The sequence below is a fragment of the Papaver somniferum genome, chromosome 5 (assembly GCF_003573695.1).
Source record: "Papaver somniferum cultivar HN1 chromosome 5, ASM357369v1, whole genome shotgun sequence".
NCBI classification, from domain to species: domain Eukaryota; kingdom Viridiplantae; phylum Streptophyta; class Magnoliopsida; order Ranunculales; family Papaveraceae; genus Papaver; species Papaver somniferum.
Window position 1 is genome coordinate 86,546,053 of NC_039362.1, and position 15,310 is coordinate 86,561,362.

General features: G+C 37.0%; 3 protein-coding genes across 3 annotated transcripts; 2 read left to right on the top strand and 1 right to left on the bottom strand.

Moving 5' to 3' along the window:
• Positions 1-2,207: 2,207 nt before the first annotated feature.
• On the top strand, positions 2,208-8,469 carry LOC113282109 (F-box/kelch-repeat protein At1g57790-like). The gene is made up of 9 exons (XM_026531043.1): positions 2,208-4,871; positions 4,936-5,756; positions 5,861-5,914; positions 6,025-6,121; positions 6,273-6,362; positions 6,527-6,603; positions 6,716-6,783; positions 7,145-7,857; positions 7,943-8,469. Exon 1 carries the CDS (start codon positions 3,773-3,775, stop codon positions 4,865-4,867), a length of 1,095 nt encoding a protein of 364 aa, XP_026386828.1. The 5' UTR covers positions 2,208-3,772; the 3' UTR covers positions 4,868-4,871; positions 4,936-5,756; positions 5,861-5,914; positions 6,025-6,121; positions 6,273-6,362; positions 6,527-6,603; positions 6,716-6,783; positions 7,145-7,857; positions 7,943-8,469.
• A 2,625-nt stretch (positions 8,470-11,094) lies between these two features.
• LOC113282110 (major latex protein 15-like) lies at positions 11,095-12,320 on the top strand. Its single transcript, XM_026531045.1, has 2 exons — positions 11,095-11,298; positions 11,806-12,320. Exons 1-2 carry the CDS (start codon positions 11,112-11,114, stop codon positions 12,078-12,080), a joined length of 462 nt encoding a protein of 153 aa, XP_026386830.1. The 5' UTR covers positions 11,095-11,111; the 3' UTR covers positions 12,081-12,320.
• A 1,289-nt stretch (positions 12,321-13,609) lies between these two features.
• LOC113279258 (uncharacterized mitochondrial protein AtMg00810-like) lies at positions 13,610-14,323 on the bottom strand. Its single transcript, XM_026527959.1, has one exon. The coding sequence runs from the start codon at positions 14,321-14,323 to the stop codon at positions 13,610-13,612; it is 714 nt and encodes a 237-aa protein (XP_026383744.1).
• Between the last annotated feature and the right edge of the window lie 987 nt (positions 14,324-15,310).

The following is a 15,310-nucleotide window of genomic DNA, read 5'->3' on the forward strand; positions in this document are numbered from 1 at the left end:
AAGTCTATCCCATCGAATAATAATACCTAAAAAAATTATATGCCTCTCACTTAATTTCATTTGCCTCTACACAAGATTTTGCCAACCTTTTTGAAAATTTTCTAGAAAAAACCACAAAAGATTTATAATTATTAATAGATTGACCAGAGCATTGAGAAAACATGTCCAGAGCATTGAGAAAACATGTCCATAATTTTTTTGATCCCTTTAACATTATGCAAACTTGCTTCCAAAAAAATCAGGCTATCATCGGCATAAAAACTATGTGTTACCATTGGAACTCCTTTACAAACTATCAATCCCTTAATAATATTATTGTTTACCAAATTTATTTTTTAATCCCATGGTTTATTAATTTGCTGAGAATCTCTAGATACGTTATGAAAATATATATGGACACAGGGTCTCTTTGTATGATACACCTAAAGAGAAAAAATCTCTTACTAGGACCACATACGACCCGAGAACGGATTCCCCACCGGCAGGGGATAGAAAACGGCCGTCTCGAGGCGCGTCACGACCTACACACCCGTTAGTAGGTTAGCTAAGTTTCTCAAATTTGAACAAATGATTAGAACGGGAGTTAATAAGTCTCAATTAGTTATTGATGTTAAAATGTTTGTATGAATCTACATACATGGCACACAGAAGCATAAACATCGGTTTCAGTAGTTTAAAAATCACAATATGATCATAGTCAGACTATATTCTTCTTCGTTCTGGAAAAACGTCTTTTGATTCTCTCTTTTCTGAAATCCTCTTTAACTGAAGAAATCGAAGCTCTAATATGCATGCACAAAAAGAAGTTCTAGAAGCTTTAGATCAAGTCAGATTGTCCGAATTTGAAATCAGTGCAGTGGCTTCTAGATTCCACACTGAGGGACAGGCCCTGACGCGAAGGACGAGAACGAGTGGAATCTATATGTTCCAATTTCTGGCCTTTACCAATTTCTTCACTAAACCAAGTAATTTCAAGCCCAGTAACTTTCCCGGAATCACCAGTCGAAGTAATACATACTTTTCACTAATTGATCCAAACAGAGCTTAACCCAGAGCAATATAAGTTTTGAAATAAAATCACACTCAAAAGGAATCAGTTTTTTACCGGAAGGAATGAAAGATTTCACTAGTCAGAAGGATAAAATCAAAAATTAATGTATCTTTGGCAAAAACATTTATCTCTGAGAAATAGATCTAGGAAGATAAATTTTTGTTAGCCAAAATCTTAAAGATAATCTTGTAACAAAAGTTACACAGACTATTAGGACGAAAATTCTTTATATGAGGGGGATTTTGAGTTTTGGGAATCAAGGTTATACAAGTATTGTCGGTGTCAAGATTGAAGATATCATGACATAAGAATTCCCTAACAATTTTTAAAACAGAAGGCCCAATAATATGCCAAAAAAAAGGATTAAAGCCCATCCTGCCACGAATCTTTAAGAAAGCATTGATATAATCCAAAACTTCCTTATCGGTAACTGGTCGAGTAAAAAATTTATTATCCTTTTTACTAATAACACAAGGAATATGTTTATTAAAATCTCAAGAAGAAATGTCGGAATTATTAAAAGAATAAAACTGCTTGAAGACTTAGTGATGAGATTGCAAGGTCTTCTTCTTTAACGATCCAATTTTCATCGTCATCTTGAAGACAAGTAATTATACTCCGGCGTCTACAAACTAAAGTGGATAAGCGAAAGAATTTGGTTTTTAGGTTACCGTGCTTGAGCAATTGGATATGGCACTTTTGAACATACACATCCAGGAGTAGATTTTCGATTTTTAGAAGTCAAAAAACAAAAAGTTCATTTGAGTATAAAATTTCAGTATGACTTCCGGGAAAACAAAAATTCACTTTTTTGTGAAGCAAAGCATGTTTAAATACCAGAAATCATTCTAAATTGTGTACCTGAACCAACTTCTGATTTTTCTGTTTTCAGAAGTCAAAAAGCGACTTCCAGAGGGACATCCAAACTTTTCTAGGTACACCCTAACACAATCAGCATCACTAGCCTTTTTTTTTTTTTTTCCAAATAAGGGTTTTTAGCAAAAGAATCCCGAGCCTTACAACCCAGTAGGTATCAACTGTGAATGCACCCAAACACACTCTTGCTCCAAATTCTAGCTTCCAAAGCATTTTGGATGTTACAACTTGTTTATAGCCAAAACACCACCCACCCCCAAAAACAAAGGATTGGGTGCAATACTAAATTGTGTATTATTACTCCAAGTGAAAACAGCCTAGTGTACTTCCAACTTTGATTCTGAAAGACAAGAAGCTGCTTTGATTTTCTACAGGAGAGGAAACCAAAAATAAGGAACGCATTTTCGCTATTAATGTTGGAGTTTCGATAGAAATTGAAGGTCTCTGAGCTGTGAGACCTGTTTCCCCTCTCTCAATTTCAGATTTACAGACTTCTCCATCTCTCTCTTCCTCTTCCCATGGCGATTTTTCAAAAAGGTAAGAATTTTAATCAAAGTTTATAGTTTGCCCTAGTTGCTTCAGAGTTTCATTTTCAAAGACCCCTCACTTTCGCTCTAGATTAGGGTATTATCACACTGTCTGTTTTTCATGGATGAAAAAGTAGCACTAGCAGCGTCAGTTGATATAAACCTTATGAAGAGAACTGAAAGAAGACGCCCTCCATTAACACTGACAGCACCATGGCTTGTAATCCCTTATGGAAAAGGTAGTCAAAATCATGCTTTTTATAATATCTGTGAACCTCATGAGAAAAGCACTAGAAAATCCATACCTGAGTTGATTGCAAAAATATTTTGGCAGAAACCTTGTCATCAAGGTTGGTTAATTGTTCTATGTGACAATAGTGGATATGATTACACCCCTGATTATGAATTTGGCGATTGTTTTCTTTGGAATCCTGCAACTTTGGAGACCATTCAGTTACCTTCTTTGCAGCACTGGTTGGAATCCTCATCTGTCTCTATTCATGATTGTGTTTTGTCATCTCCTCCTGAAGATGGTGATTCAATGATTTTGTTCCTGTTCTCATCTGACCATAAAAGTGCTGATCATGTCTTTTTACATTGTCGTCCGGGGGATAAGCAATGGAGAATAAAAAAGTTGGCTTTAGACATTATACCCACATGGGAAAATGGTATCTCTTCATTGTTTTAAAGGTAAGCTGTATGTAATGTGCTTTGAAGATCAGCACTTTGAGATCGATAAACAGAAACTTGGGAATAAGGATGATGGCATTACACAACTTCCTATGAAGATGCTTCAAGTACCTATGGTTGTTACTTATCAGTTAGTAGGAGGATGGGAGACATGTTCTCTGAGATATTATTTTGTGGGAACGTCCGAAGACCTCTTTTATGTTACTATACGTTACAATCAAAGGGCACAGAATAAGGTAGTCATCCAAATAGCTGTGATGAAGTTGGATTTTTCTGCAATGCAGTAGGATGTGGTGAATTGTTTAGGTGATCATGTTCTATTTATTGGTAGCAGCACCACAGCTTGTTGTTCTGCAGCCGAGGTGGGCCTTGAAAGGGGTTGTTTATATTATACACTTCCTGAGGATCAGAGTCTGTACAAATTTGAAGTCGAGAGTACCGCTAATTCAGTTATCTTGCCGTGTTTAAAGCTGCCAACACCATGGTTCTATCCAAATTGGATTATGGTGCCTAATGGACGAAAAAGAGAGAAAGAAATGGTGGGTGGAGATGGATCAAAGAAGAGCATAATGAAGGGAGTGAATGGGAAACAAGGAGGAGAAGACTATGGAGGAGATTTAGAGAAAGCATGTCCGTGGGATATCCTTCTCGAGGAAATGGTGGAGTCTATAGCAAGTTATCTTCATCGATTGGATTGCATCCATTTTCGTGCAGTCTGTCAAATCGAGCAATAATTCCCATGGAAAAGGTTAGATCGTCTTCTACTTCTAGAAGCACACATATATCTCCATGGCTGATGTTTTCCAGAGATCATAGTCGCACCACCTTCAACTTTATAAACCCGATGCATGAAAATGAGAACTACCTCATGAACCACTCTGATCTAGTAGGTGCTACAGTTCGTTTTCAAAAGGGAGGTTGGCTATTGATGTCTGTTCCAAGTCAAGAGACTTTATCATTCTTTTACAATCCCTTCACAAGAGAGGCCATCAAACTTCCAGAATTGCCATTTGATTATAGCTTTTCAGGTATCTCATTCTCATCCTTACCAACTTCATTGGACTGTGTAGTTTTCAGCATCGAAGCAAAGGGAGGCGACGAAGTCGCTGTCTGCTTCATAAGAAAGGGAGAAGCATTTTGGAGTGAGTATGTCTTTCCTAATACTGATCGTGATAAGTACTTCCCACTACTTAACACTCCAGTTTTCTGCAAAGGGGTTTTCTACTGCCTAGATTATAACGGAACTTTAGGAGTATTTAACATAGAGGATAATAGTTGGAAAGTTCTTGAGAAACCTCATCCACAATTTAGTGCTGTATATCCAAACTTCTTGGTGGAGTGTGGAGGAGAGCTTTTATCAGTGAAATTAGGACGTCATGAAACTTTGTTTGGAGTTTTTAAGTTGGATTTCTCCAAGATGGATTGGGTTAGAGTTGAAAATCTAGGAAAGTACATGTTGTTCATCAGCTACATCTCATGTTTCTCAGCGATTGCTCCAAATAGTCGCATGAGTAACAGAATTTATTTCCCTAGATTATGTCTGAATGGCGACGGTGTTTTAGTCTATTCTCTTGAAACAGGCAATTATCAATCTTCTGGAGAACAGCATTCTGCGATCAACTTTTATGATACAGAGGGCTGGTTCTCAAACTGCACTTATATTGAACCAAATTGGTTGAAGTCTAAACCGCAAGAGCTTGATTGGGTTCAGCCTCCTTCGTAAAAATGTACTGGTTTCTGCTGTTATTAGTTTATATATAGTTCTTAATTTGTTGTTGGCTCAGATTCTAGTATGGATTGGGAGGCTTTTAAGAGTTCAAGGAGCCTTGAGACCAGCTACTTTCTATCACAATAGATCAGGTTTTCTTTGCGAGTTCCCACAGCGCCACCTGGAGAGTTGATGTTTGTCCGCTACACCGGATTCTCACCAGTTGCTCTAAATAGTCGATAACTCTACCCTAGTTTAGCTGATTTGTATTTTCTAGTCCTTGTTTAGATGATTTGTTTTTTCTTACTGGTTTAACCAGTGCTGCGATAGATTCATTAAGATTTAAGAGCTGATTGCCACGATGCATAGTGTATAAAACTAACAAAAGGAATCAAAAAGACAAAAACTAAAGTGCAGAATTCACCAATAAAAACAGGAGCTAGTAAGAGCAGCCACAACGAGGATGACTAAAGCTAAATATACCAATTTAAAACCTCGCACTGGGTACCAAAGGTAAATTTATGTTTTATTAGTTGGTACTCTGCTTACTTTGTCCATTTTCAGTGTACATTTTGTCACTTGTAGTGATAGCTTATTGAGATCTTCAGAATCTAGCGGTTATCCTAATCGCGAGAAGCGACATCACTTGCCACAACTGTTTTCTTTGTTTTTTATGTAAGATTCTTATGACTTATCAGATGTGGTAAAACAAACATTTCTGTGTATAGAAATTTGTAATGAGTTGAATATTTTCTGAAAGAATATTCTTTCTTGTTTGGGAGTGAGTCAATAGCACAACATATTACAGTCTGGGGTTTGTGTTGTTTTACACCCTTGAAGTGTCAGCTGTACATCCATAGAAGCCAACGATGATAATTGCCTTTTCCAGTTTCATTTACAATCAGTAAGTAACAATGGATAGTTTTTTCCTTCTTGAAAGCTCACTAAGTTGCATTTGCAGATTTTTCATACCATCTGTTTTCTATCTAACTTTATCTTGCATTTCAGAATTCACTTGTCAGCTGCTAGCTCGCAATTTGTCAGCCTAAGCAGTAATTGCAGGTATTTATTCTTCTAAAGTAAACCCTGGATACAGTTTATTTAGCATTCTATTACTTTTGTATTCTGGGAATCGCCTTTAAGGTTGCGTTTTTTACCCCAATATTGCCCAGATATCGCAAAGTAAACCCTGGATACAGTTTTTGTTCATCCATCAATGATCGAGATGTTGGATGCTGCTGCAGAGGATGCAATTGAACAGAAAAGCTGGTACCTTCCCATTTTATTACCTCTGTTCTTATTTTGTCTCATTTCCCCACATGTTAAACTACTATTTCTAAATTTCTATTAAATCTGCATTTGATAATCTTCTGTGTTGTTGGAATCGTCTTTAAGGCTGTGTTTGTTTACCTCAATGTAGTTCAGATATCCCGAAATACAGTTTTTCTTCATCCATCAGGAATTGGGAAGTTGGATGCCGCTGCAGTGAATGCTGTTGAACGTAAAGCTGGTACCTTCTCATTTAATATCATTGGTCTTCTTTATCTCACGTTTCCACATGTTAATCTGTCTATTTCTAAAGTTCTATAAAATCTTAGGGAGCATTAGTGAAGCTATATATTGTTCTGCTTCTCTGATGATACAATACTTATAACGGGATTTATTCTCTCTCAGTTTTACCTCCATTTGTTGGTTCTCAAGATGCTTCAATGCTTTTGCCACTTTGTCCACCTGTTCAAAGAGCCCTTAAGGTGTGCTTCTAAACTTTTGGATAGATTTGTGGTAATCAGTAGTGCTATCAAATATAAATATATTGACTCTCAAAATCTTGCTTTACTGGCTACGAACACAATCATTTTGCAGGATTCAAGCGTGTTGAGCAATGTATTTATCAAAATAGAGTTATGTTCCGAGGTTTAAGGAACTGCAAGGTAGTTATCTGCTTCTGTTTTAACCCCTTGTTATTTGGTGAAATTATCATAAGAGACTATAGACAGATCTCCCAGAAACGACTGGGAGCTCATAGTAGTTAAATGGAAGATCATTATCCGCATTGATGATCTCATGCCCTCTATATCTGGATAAAATTAAGAGTTTTGTTAAGTGATAACCACAAAGATGATCCAATGACCTTATTGCATACCTAATTCATATGCAAGAGCAATAATTGTTTCTGAACAGCTATAAACCATCTGAGGTTCTGTGTAACATCGTGTAATATGTTTTGCGTTTGTTTATGTTCCCTCGTCTGAGTTCTGACTCGTGCAGTTCTTTCATGCACCACAACTGTAGGATATCTTTGATCGAATGGAGAAGCAAACAGAACCTTCATTCTTTCAATATCTGCTGGTCCAGGGAAGATTAAGGAGTACCATGTAGTGAATCAAGAAGCTACAAGGTCACCATGATTCTGGCACTTATAGTCAGGTTAAATGAAGTTTTGATGACAGTATTGGTGCTAAACCTGGCACTGAGGTAGGATCATACATGAAAAAGGAAAATCCAGCACAAATACTAAGGCATCTTCATCTGAAAGTGTTCCTGATAACCTGGAAAACCTTCCCTCTAAAGCTAATGAAAAGAACCAGAAGAAAGACATCTAAAGCTAATGAAAAGAACCAGAAGAAAGACAAGGAAGCTAAGCTGGAAACTCAGTAGCCTTATGAAAGATAAGTTATTACATTGTTTTCTCTTACCAAGTTTCAAGGTATGAGTTCCATATTTTAGAAATGAAAAAAGAATCTCGCTTGCCTAGCTAATAAATCAGCTGGCTTATTAAGTAACCTACTAATAGAACTACAGTTCCAATTTGGTAAACGTCTTAAGATAGCTTTAGCATCTTGAATGATACTATGATTTTGCCAGGAAAGATCGGATATATCATGATTGACTGCCTTCACTACTGATTTTGTGTCAAGCTGAAAACATACGAGATAGAGCTCTTGCCCATTTCACTGCGTCTAGTAAGCCGTCACATTCAGCATGCTCTGCATTCAGACATCCAGGTGCATACTTGCATCTTATTAACCTGCAAAGTCCCTCGAAATTAGTCCCTAGGCGTACTGATGGATTCTCTGGGATGTTCTGTAGGAAATGCTGATATTTTAGCTGGTGATCTTGTTTCAGATGTGCAACATTGTTGGAGACACCAATTTCTCCCAAGAGGTATGAGTTCAAACTTTTTAAGGTTGATTCGAAAATTTGAAGGGGATAGAAAAGCCTCAGTTCAGACCTATTGGTCTGAGCAATTTTTGCTTCAAAATGAAGGTGGGCTGGTAGAGTAGGCTAGAAGTGGCGAATAAAACTTTATTATTGAAACTCTTGTCGACCATTTCAAAATTCTGAGCATGATTGGGCGAAATTCATAATGGTTGGGACTGTGGATCCTTAGAGAATCCTTCCCAAAGGTCAGTTGGGATAAATCTGTGTGGAAGAATTGTGTTCATGTTACTAGGTGCTCAAGTCTCTCTTCCTGTTCTAAAATGGGATGTTTGCAATTTTTTACTTTTTTTACCTTCTTGTGGATCTTGTACAGCTCTAATAATATTTCTCCATTTCTACCCAAAAATAATAAATAATAAAATCCTGGAAAAGCTGTGGACAGAAAGAAAAAATCACTATGGAAAAGAATGTTGTATTGAAGTGTACTAATTACTACGAGTACTTCATGGAGCTCGCATTTATATTTTTATTTTACTCTTTCGTAAGATCAATATACTTGAGGGAGAATATTTGTGGGGTTCGCCAGGGAAAAAAAGAGTGGAATGTAAGGTATTCAAAGCTAACCAATGAAGTTCCCTGTTTAACTGAGCTTGGAGATATGCAACACAACAAGGCAAGCATTCTTGAAGAAGGTGATTCAACATTCAAGTAAAAATCTGAGGGCCAAGCTCGAAGACATCGACCCAAGAGTAGACAACAAACCTAACAGCAAAATGTGTGAAAAGGAATCCTCAAGACTAAATACATATTTGAAAAACATTGCAAGATGATAGTGGGAATATTGGTGCAAGCTTGCACGAACGACATTTCTTTATTTAGAGAGCTGCCAATTTAAGAAAGAGTATCCATCTCTAATTTCAGTTGTGCAGTTCCCTTGCCGAGCGACTAGTTAGGATAATCTCTCTAACTAATGCATCCAACAAAGGCGCCTAACCAGCGGTAGAAATCCTCTACTTCAATTTTACCAAGCTTCTTTTGTGCATCTTCTGAAGATGTATAAATTTTGGGGGACCAAATAGAGACAACTCGTCTTTCAGAACATTTTTTCCCTTTCCCTCTTAAAGATGCCCTGGCCCAAGTACAAGCAAAAGATGAACGATTTTTTGGGGACCATGGCTTTTTTGGGGGCCATGATTTTATTTTGGGTAAAAACATTAGAAGTAAATCTAGGTCACCCCTTATCTAGATATTTATTTTAATACCTAAATTACCCTCCTGATTAATTTTGGGTGATGATTAGTGAATGATTTAGCTAAAAACAATTAGTGAAATTAAATTAAAAGATGGGTTTATTATTAGTTGAGTAGAATTATTGAGAGAGTAGAGTTAGAGAAGATGAAGGAGAAAAACATGGACAATAGATTTTTTTTCCAATTCACTAAGTTTGAGTATTCAAATGATGAAAACTCATCTGATTCTTCATCTCCATCCTCTCCTAGAATATTTGTTAATCTTCAAAATGATCCGGATTTGAACTGGATTTTGAACAGTTCCGTTACTTTATATGAAGAACAAGTAACCGAACTCATCTGAAGCTGTAGTTCGGTTACTTTATATGAAGAACAAGTAACCGAACTCATCTGAAGCTGTAATTCGGTTACTTTATATGAAGAACAAGTAACCGAACTCATCTGAAGATGTAGTTCGGTTGCCCCGTGAGATGAACAAGTAACCGAACTCATCTGAAAGCGTAGTTAAGTTACTTGTTCCAAACACACAGGTTACCGAACTCTCTAATAATAGAATTTCTAGGAGTTACAACGTTATGTTCGGTTGGTTCTCAACTAACCGAACTTTGGTGTACAAAGTTCGGTTGGTTCGCAAACTGCATGCATTTTTGATCTAACCGAACTTTACGTAATATAAGAGTATATAAGTTTACAAAGTTCGGTCCTTTCGCAAACTTGAACCTAACAGCTAACCAACCGAACTTTGAGTTCGGTTTCGGCGATAAAATTGTGAAGTTACCGAACTTAACAAACAAACAAAAAATGTGAAGTTCCAGCGTCTATTGGCTAAGTTCGGTTACTTTGTAGTTTTAAATTTTTTTGCGAAAAACCGAACTCTATTGGCTAAGTCGGTTGTTTTGGAACTCAACATAGTGGCCACAACAACACAGTTCGGTTAGACTGGATTTGTTTTTTTTTTTCGGTTCTAAGGGTGGAGTTCGGTTACTTTGTAGTTTTAAATTTTTTTGCGAAACAACCGAACAGAGAGTTCGGTGACTTAGTTTTAAATCCAATAGAACCGAACTGTTCTTCGTATTCTTCATTTTCAAGAAGTTCGGTTAGTAAACTAGGGTTTTTTGGAAAATCGGCCTAACCGAACATGGCTCTGTAACTCCTACTAAAACCCTATTTTGATGATTTCTATTCGATTGAAGCAATCAAAATCAAATTGAAGTGAAGGGTTTGTTGGAAAATACCTCCAGAGTGGTTCCATGGCAGAATCAGGCTGCGGCTGGCGTCTTTTATACTCGATAAAATTATCATGTAACAGAACTTAATTGTGATTGCATTGATGTTGTTACATTTCTTAAATAGGCGGTGGTGGTGGTGATAATCGGAGGTGGTGGTGGTAATCGAAGGTGGTGGGCGGTGGTGGTGGTAATCGGTGGTTGGTGGTGGTGATAATCGGAGGTGGTGGTGGTGGTAATCGGCGATGGTGGGCGGTGGTGGTGGGAGGAGGTGGTGGTTATATATATATAGGTGGTTATTAGGTTGGTTTTAAATTAAATTAGGTTAAGGATAGGTTAGTCATTTCAACGTTTTAGGACACCCCTTATCATTATAGGGAAGGTGGCCTAATAAAATCATGGTCCCCTCAAAAAAAATGGTGATCCCTAAAAAATCATTCCAAAAGATGAGGAATTGAATTTTCAATCTTCAATGTTGGGTGGTCCATTTAATAATTTAGCTAGGATTAGAATATTTCTACAACTTGAAGTCTCTCAGTGTAGCGCTCTCGGTCTCTCTATATAAACTTGGTAGATATATATACATTATTATAAGTGCAAAATTAGTCGATATTCATAAAAATGGCTCAACTTCATAAGCTTGGATTTGAAACTGAAATAAAATGCAGTGCCGATAAGTTCTTTGGCATGTTTAGTCACAATATAACTCAACTTCCTAAATGTGTTCCTAATATATACAAAAGTGTTGAAGTCATCCAAGGAGATGAAACTAGCATTGGCTCCATCAAGCTTTGGAAATATGATGTCGGTCAGTAGATTTTTATATTACTTATGATTTTGTGCGAAAAAATATTCCACCCATCTTTTATACAAGGGCAGAGCAGGGGAGGAGCTAATTTAAAGCAACTGTCAAACTGTCTTCCAAGCCTAAAATTTTAAAGATTAAAGATTCGAAAGTTTATTTTTGCTATCTTGCACGCCCAACAATAGTTTGTTTCTCCTTGGTAGAATTCCTGGGTTTGCCTACATATTATACATCTTAGTTATTGGCGCGTGGTTAAATTTATTTGCGTGTAGTTAAGTATGGACAAATAGGGATTTTTTTTTTATTTGTCAGTTTTTTTATCGGTTCCTGAAATATATTTTCAAAAAGCTTGTTAAATTTGCCTCTTATTCATGGTATTTTCTTTTAGTCATTTTTACTTCTCTTTCCGTGAATGTGCCACTTGCCAGTGCACATATTTATTTTATTTTATTTGGCATGCACATGCATATGCATATTGATTGACTGATTTATGACTGTTAATCAATACAGAGGGAAGGGAAATGATAGTCAAGGAAAAAGTAACAGCGTTCGACAAGGAAAAGAGGTCGATCACTCATGAAATGGTCGAAGGAGAACTCGCCAATTACTATAAAGCTATAGCCGTGAAACTTGATGTGGTTCCAAAGCAGGGTGCAGCTGGAACTGCGAGCTTGGTAACATGGTCTCTAGAGTTTGAGAAGGTTAATGAAGATATCCCTAATCCAACGGCTTATATTGATGCCCTCAAACTAACCACCATGGAAGTGAGTTCTCAGCTCTGCTGAAAACAGTCGTTATAACCATCACTAAGAAACCCCAAACTACGTAGTCCGCCATATATAATACTATATATCTATAGAATAAAAGTTCCACCTTAATCGTTTGGTTAAGCATATGTACTTTCAAATCTTTTGATTTCACTTTGCAATGCTGAATGGGTGTGTATGCTTGTGTTTTGTTTGTATGTCGATCCTCTATATTAACGGAAATGATAGACATCCCGCAGGTTGGATTTCGCGGATTGTCCCGACAAAAATAATGGAGTGGGTCCCATCATAAACCCACCAACTAGCCGGATCATTTCCTGATCCCACTTTTTGTTTCTGTCGGGATAACCCGCAAGATTCAACCCGCGGGATGTCTATCATTGCCCCTATATTAATGGATTGGTTTGGAGAAAATACTTAATATTAAAGTGAGAGATCTGAAATACTTATTATAACAATTGAAGTTATATAATTGATAAAATAACAACGTTTATTATGAAACAGAAAACGGGTTAAATGCCCCGAAATTTTTGAAACCTGTTTGTACCGGAGGAGTAAAATACTGAGTTGGGTAAAATGGAAGAGATCAAATTAAACCTGAAACTGGCTAAAATATCCATAGTTTTTCTGTGTATTACACTCCACCTAAAAATCATCTATAATATCTCTTCTTTTTTTCTCCACCGACCCTGAAATCATCTTTCTCCACCGGAAAAACCCATCGACGCCATCATTAACATCTTCTTCCGCACTTCCATCTTTCCTTTCTCCACACTGTTAGCTACAACCACCATCACCACCGACAGTAAATACAACTACCATCACTACCATCTACAGAAGCTACAACCACCACCATCTTTCTCCACCGCCACAAACAACAACAACATTATTGACGCCACCACCACCATTGACAGTTTTATCTTTCTTCAAATTCCCTAATTGATTGAAACTAAAAGAGTTAGGAGTCCATCGACCTGATATAATCTACGTGTTCCCCCTCTCCTCTCCTACTTGATGCTTGGTAGTAGACAAGCTAGTGTTGATACGGATAATGGAAGATTAGGTAATAAGAGATGAAACAGTTCAGAGCCGTCTTTAGTTATTAGAATTGAATAAGTCTTACAAAGAGAAAACAACCCTAATAAAGATGTCTAAAAGCAAAGAGCTAAACACACCCAAATACATGACACTCAACAGAAGTAAACAACATAAAGAAAATTACATTTCTCATACACTCATTTACTCTAACAGCCCCCCTCAAACTTATAGTTCTGCAAGTACATAAGTTTGGAGGCTAAGAAAAGAAACAGTTGAACTCCCAAGCCTTTGGTCATAATATCAGCAACTTGATGTTTAGAAGTAACATATGACACCTGTAGAAAGCCAGACTCCACCAAATTGCGAATAGTATGGTAATTAATCTCTATGTGCTTGGTTCTAGCATGGAAGACAGGGTTTGCAGCTAGACTACCAACACTAGTATTGTCACAAAATGGAGTAGATGGAGAAGACAAAGTAATACCCAACTATGCAAGCAAATATGAGATCTATAACATCTCTGCACTGGTAACAACTAATGATTTGTACTCGGCTTCAACAGAAGATCTAGAGATGGTTGGCTGCTTCTTTGAATTCCAGGAGATCAATGAATTACCAAGAAAAATGCAATAACCTGAAGTTGACTTAAGAGTATCAGGACATCTAGCCCAGTCAGAGTCTGAGAATGCTTTTAGAATATCACAAGGTCCTGCAGAAAGAGTTACACCAGAACTTACAGTGCCTTTCACATATCGTAGAATTCTTTTAACCAGCTGAAATTGAAGAGAAGTTGGTATGTGCATAAACTGACAGACATAATTCACAGCAAAACATAAGTCTGGTCTAGTCAGGGTTAAGTACTGCAATCCACCAACAAGGCTTCCATATAATGTAGCATCTTCATCACTCAACACCACACCATGATGGACAAACACTCTTGGATCAACAATGACTGGTGTGGTTGCATGAGAACAATGTAGCATATCAGCTTTCTGAAGTAATTGAAGAGCATACTTCTTCTGAGATAATAAGAGAGTACTAGAAGTCCTTTGACATTCAATGCCCAAAAAGTAATTCAAATCCCCTGAATCCTTCATAGAAAATTCTTTGCTCAAGACATATATAAAAGAAGTAAGCAACTCAGAGGATGAACCTGTCAATATGATGTCATCTACATATAATAAAAGAAGAATCATCTTGGATCCAGACCTGTAGATGTACATAGATGTATCACACACAAATTTGACAAAGTTATGCCGAGTAAGAAAACCACTAAACCTCTCAAACCAAGCTCTAGGAGCTTGTTTGAGACCATATAAAGATTTCTTTAGGTGACAAACATACTCAGATGAATAGGATCTTCAAAACCCTTAGGTTATTTCATATAAACATTCTCATGTAACCTTCCATGCAAGAAAGCATTAGAAACATCAAGCTGTCGAATGGGCCAGTTTCTTGATAATGCCAAAGTAAGTACACATCTGATTGTTGAAATTTTTAAGTTATTGAAATAATCATAACGAAACATTCCAAGTCTACACCAAATGATTGTATCACACAAACCATGTAAGATGTTACTTGGCAATTTCACATGATCATCTTTTGACTTTCGTCAAGAATATAAGATGAACTTGGTTGAAGCGAAAGCTTACGAACACATATTTCGAGAAATATGTAAGCGAGTTAAACTCAACTCGAAATCTCAAATGTGTATAATCGAAAACCATATAATAATACGACTTATGTCTCAATATAGGAGATAGAGTATGTAGATGGTGGATTTTCGACAAGGGCTAAAATCGTAAACTCGTAATTATACGAAGCTCTGATCCAGCAATCAGACGTGAGTATTGAGACATGGGTCTCTCATCGAATTCTCAATGGAGAGTACTTTCTCTCAGAGTACATGTAGATATGTAGTCTCACGAATGGACAACGACATATCTCATGAATACTGAACACTTTCAATGATTATTTTTATATAGTATCACGAAATGGACGACTCCTAGACAGCTTGCTCTGCTAGTATAGAGTGATAACGTCTTCAGGAACAAACAACGAGTTTACCCTGACTATATAAAGGATATGACTTACCGATAAGCTCACATCAGGATAATTAATGCTCCTAGACAGCTTGCTCTGCTAGTATAGAGCCACAAAGTTAATTATTCCTAATTAAGATTAATTCTGCCGTGACATTCACTACTGAA

What these genes read in the sequence shown, in the direction of transcription:
- LOC113282110 (XM_026531045.1), top strand. Translation starts at nt 11,112, where the DNA reads ATGGCTCAACTTCATAAGCTTGGATTTGAAACTGAAATAAAATGCAGT. An exon ending in GCTTTGGAAATATGATGTCG is followed by an intron (nt 11,299 to 11,805) that starts GTCAGTAGATTT and finishes TAATCAATACAG; the next exon opens with AGGGAAGGGAAATGATAGTC.
- LOC113282109 (XM_026531043.1), top strand. Translation starts at nt 3,773, where the DNA reads ATGTCCGTGGGATATCCTTCTCGAGGAAATGGTGGAGTCTATAGCAAG.
- LOC113279258 (XM_026527959.1), bottom strand. Translation starts at nt 14,323, where the DNA reads ATGTACATCTACAGGTCTGGATCCAAGATGATTCTTCTTTTATTATAT.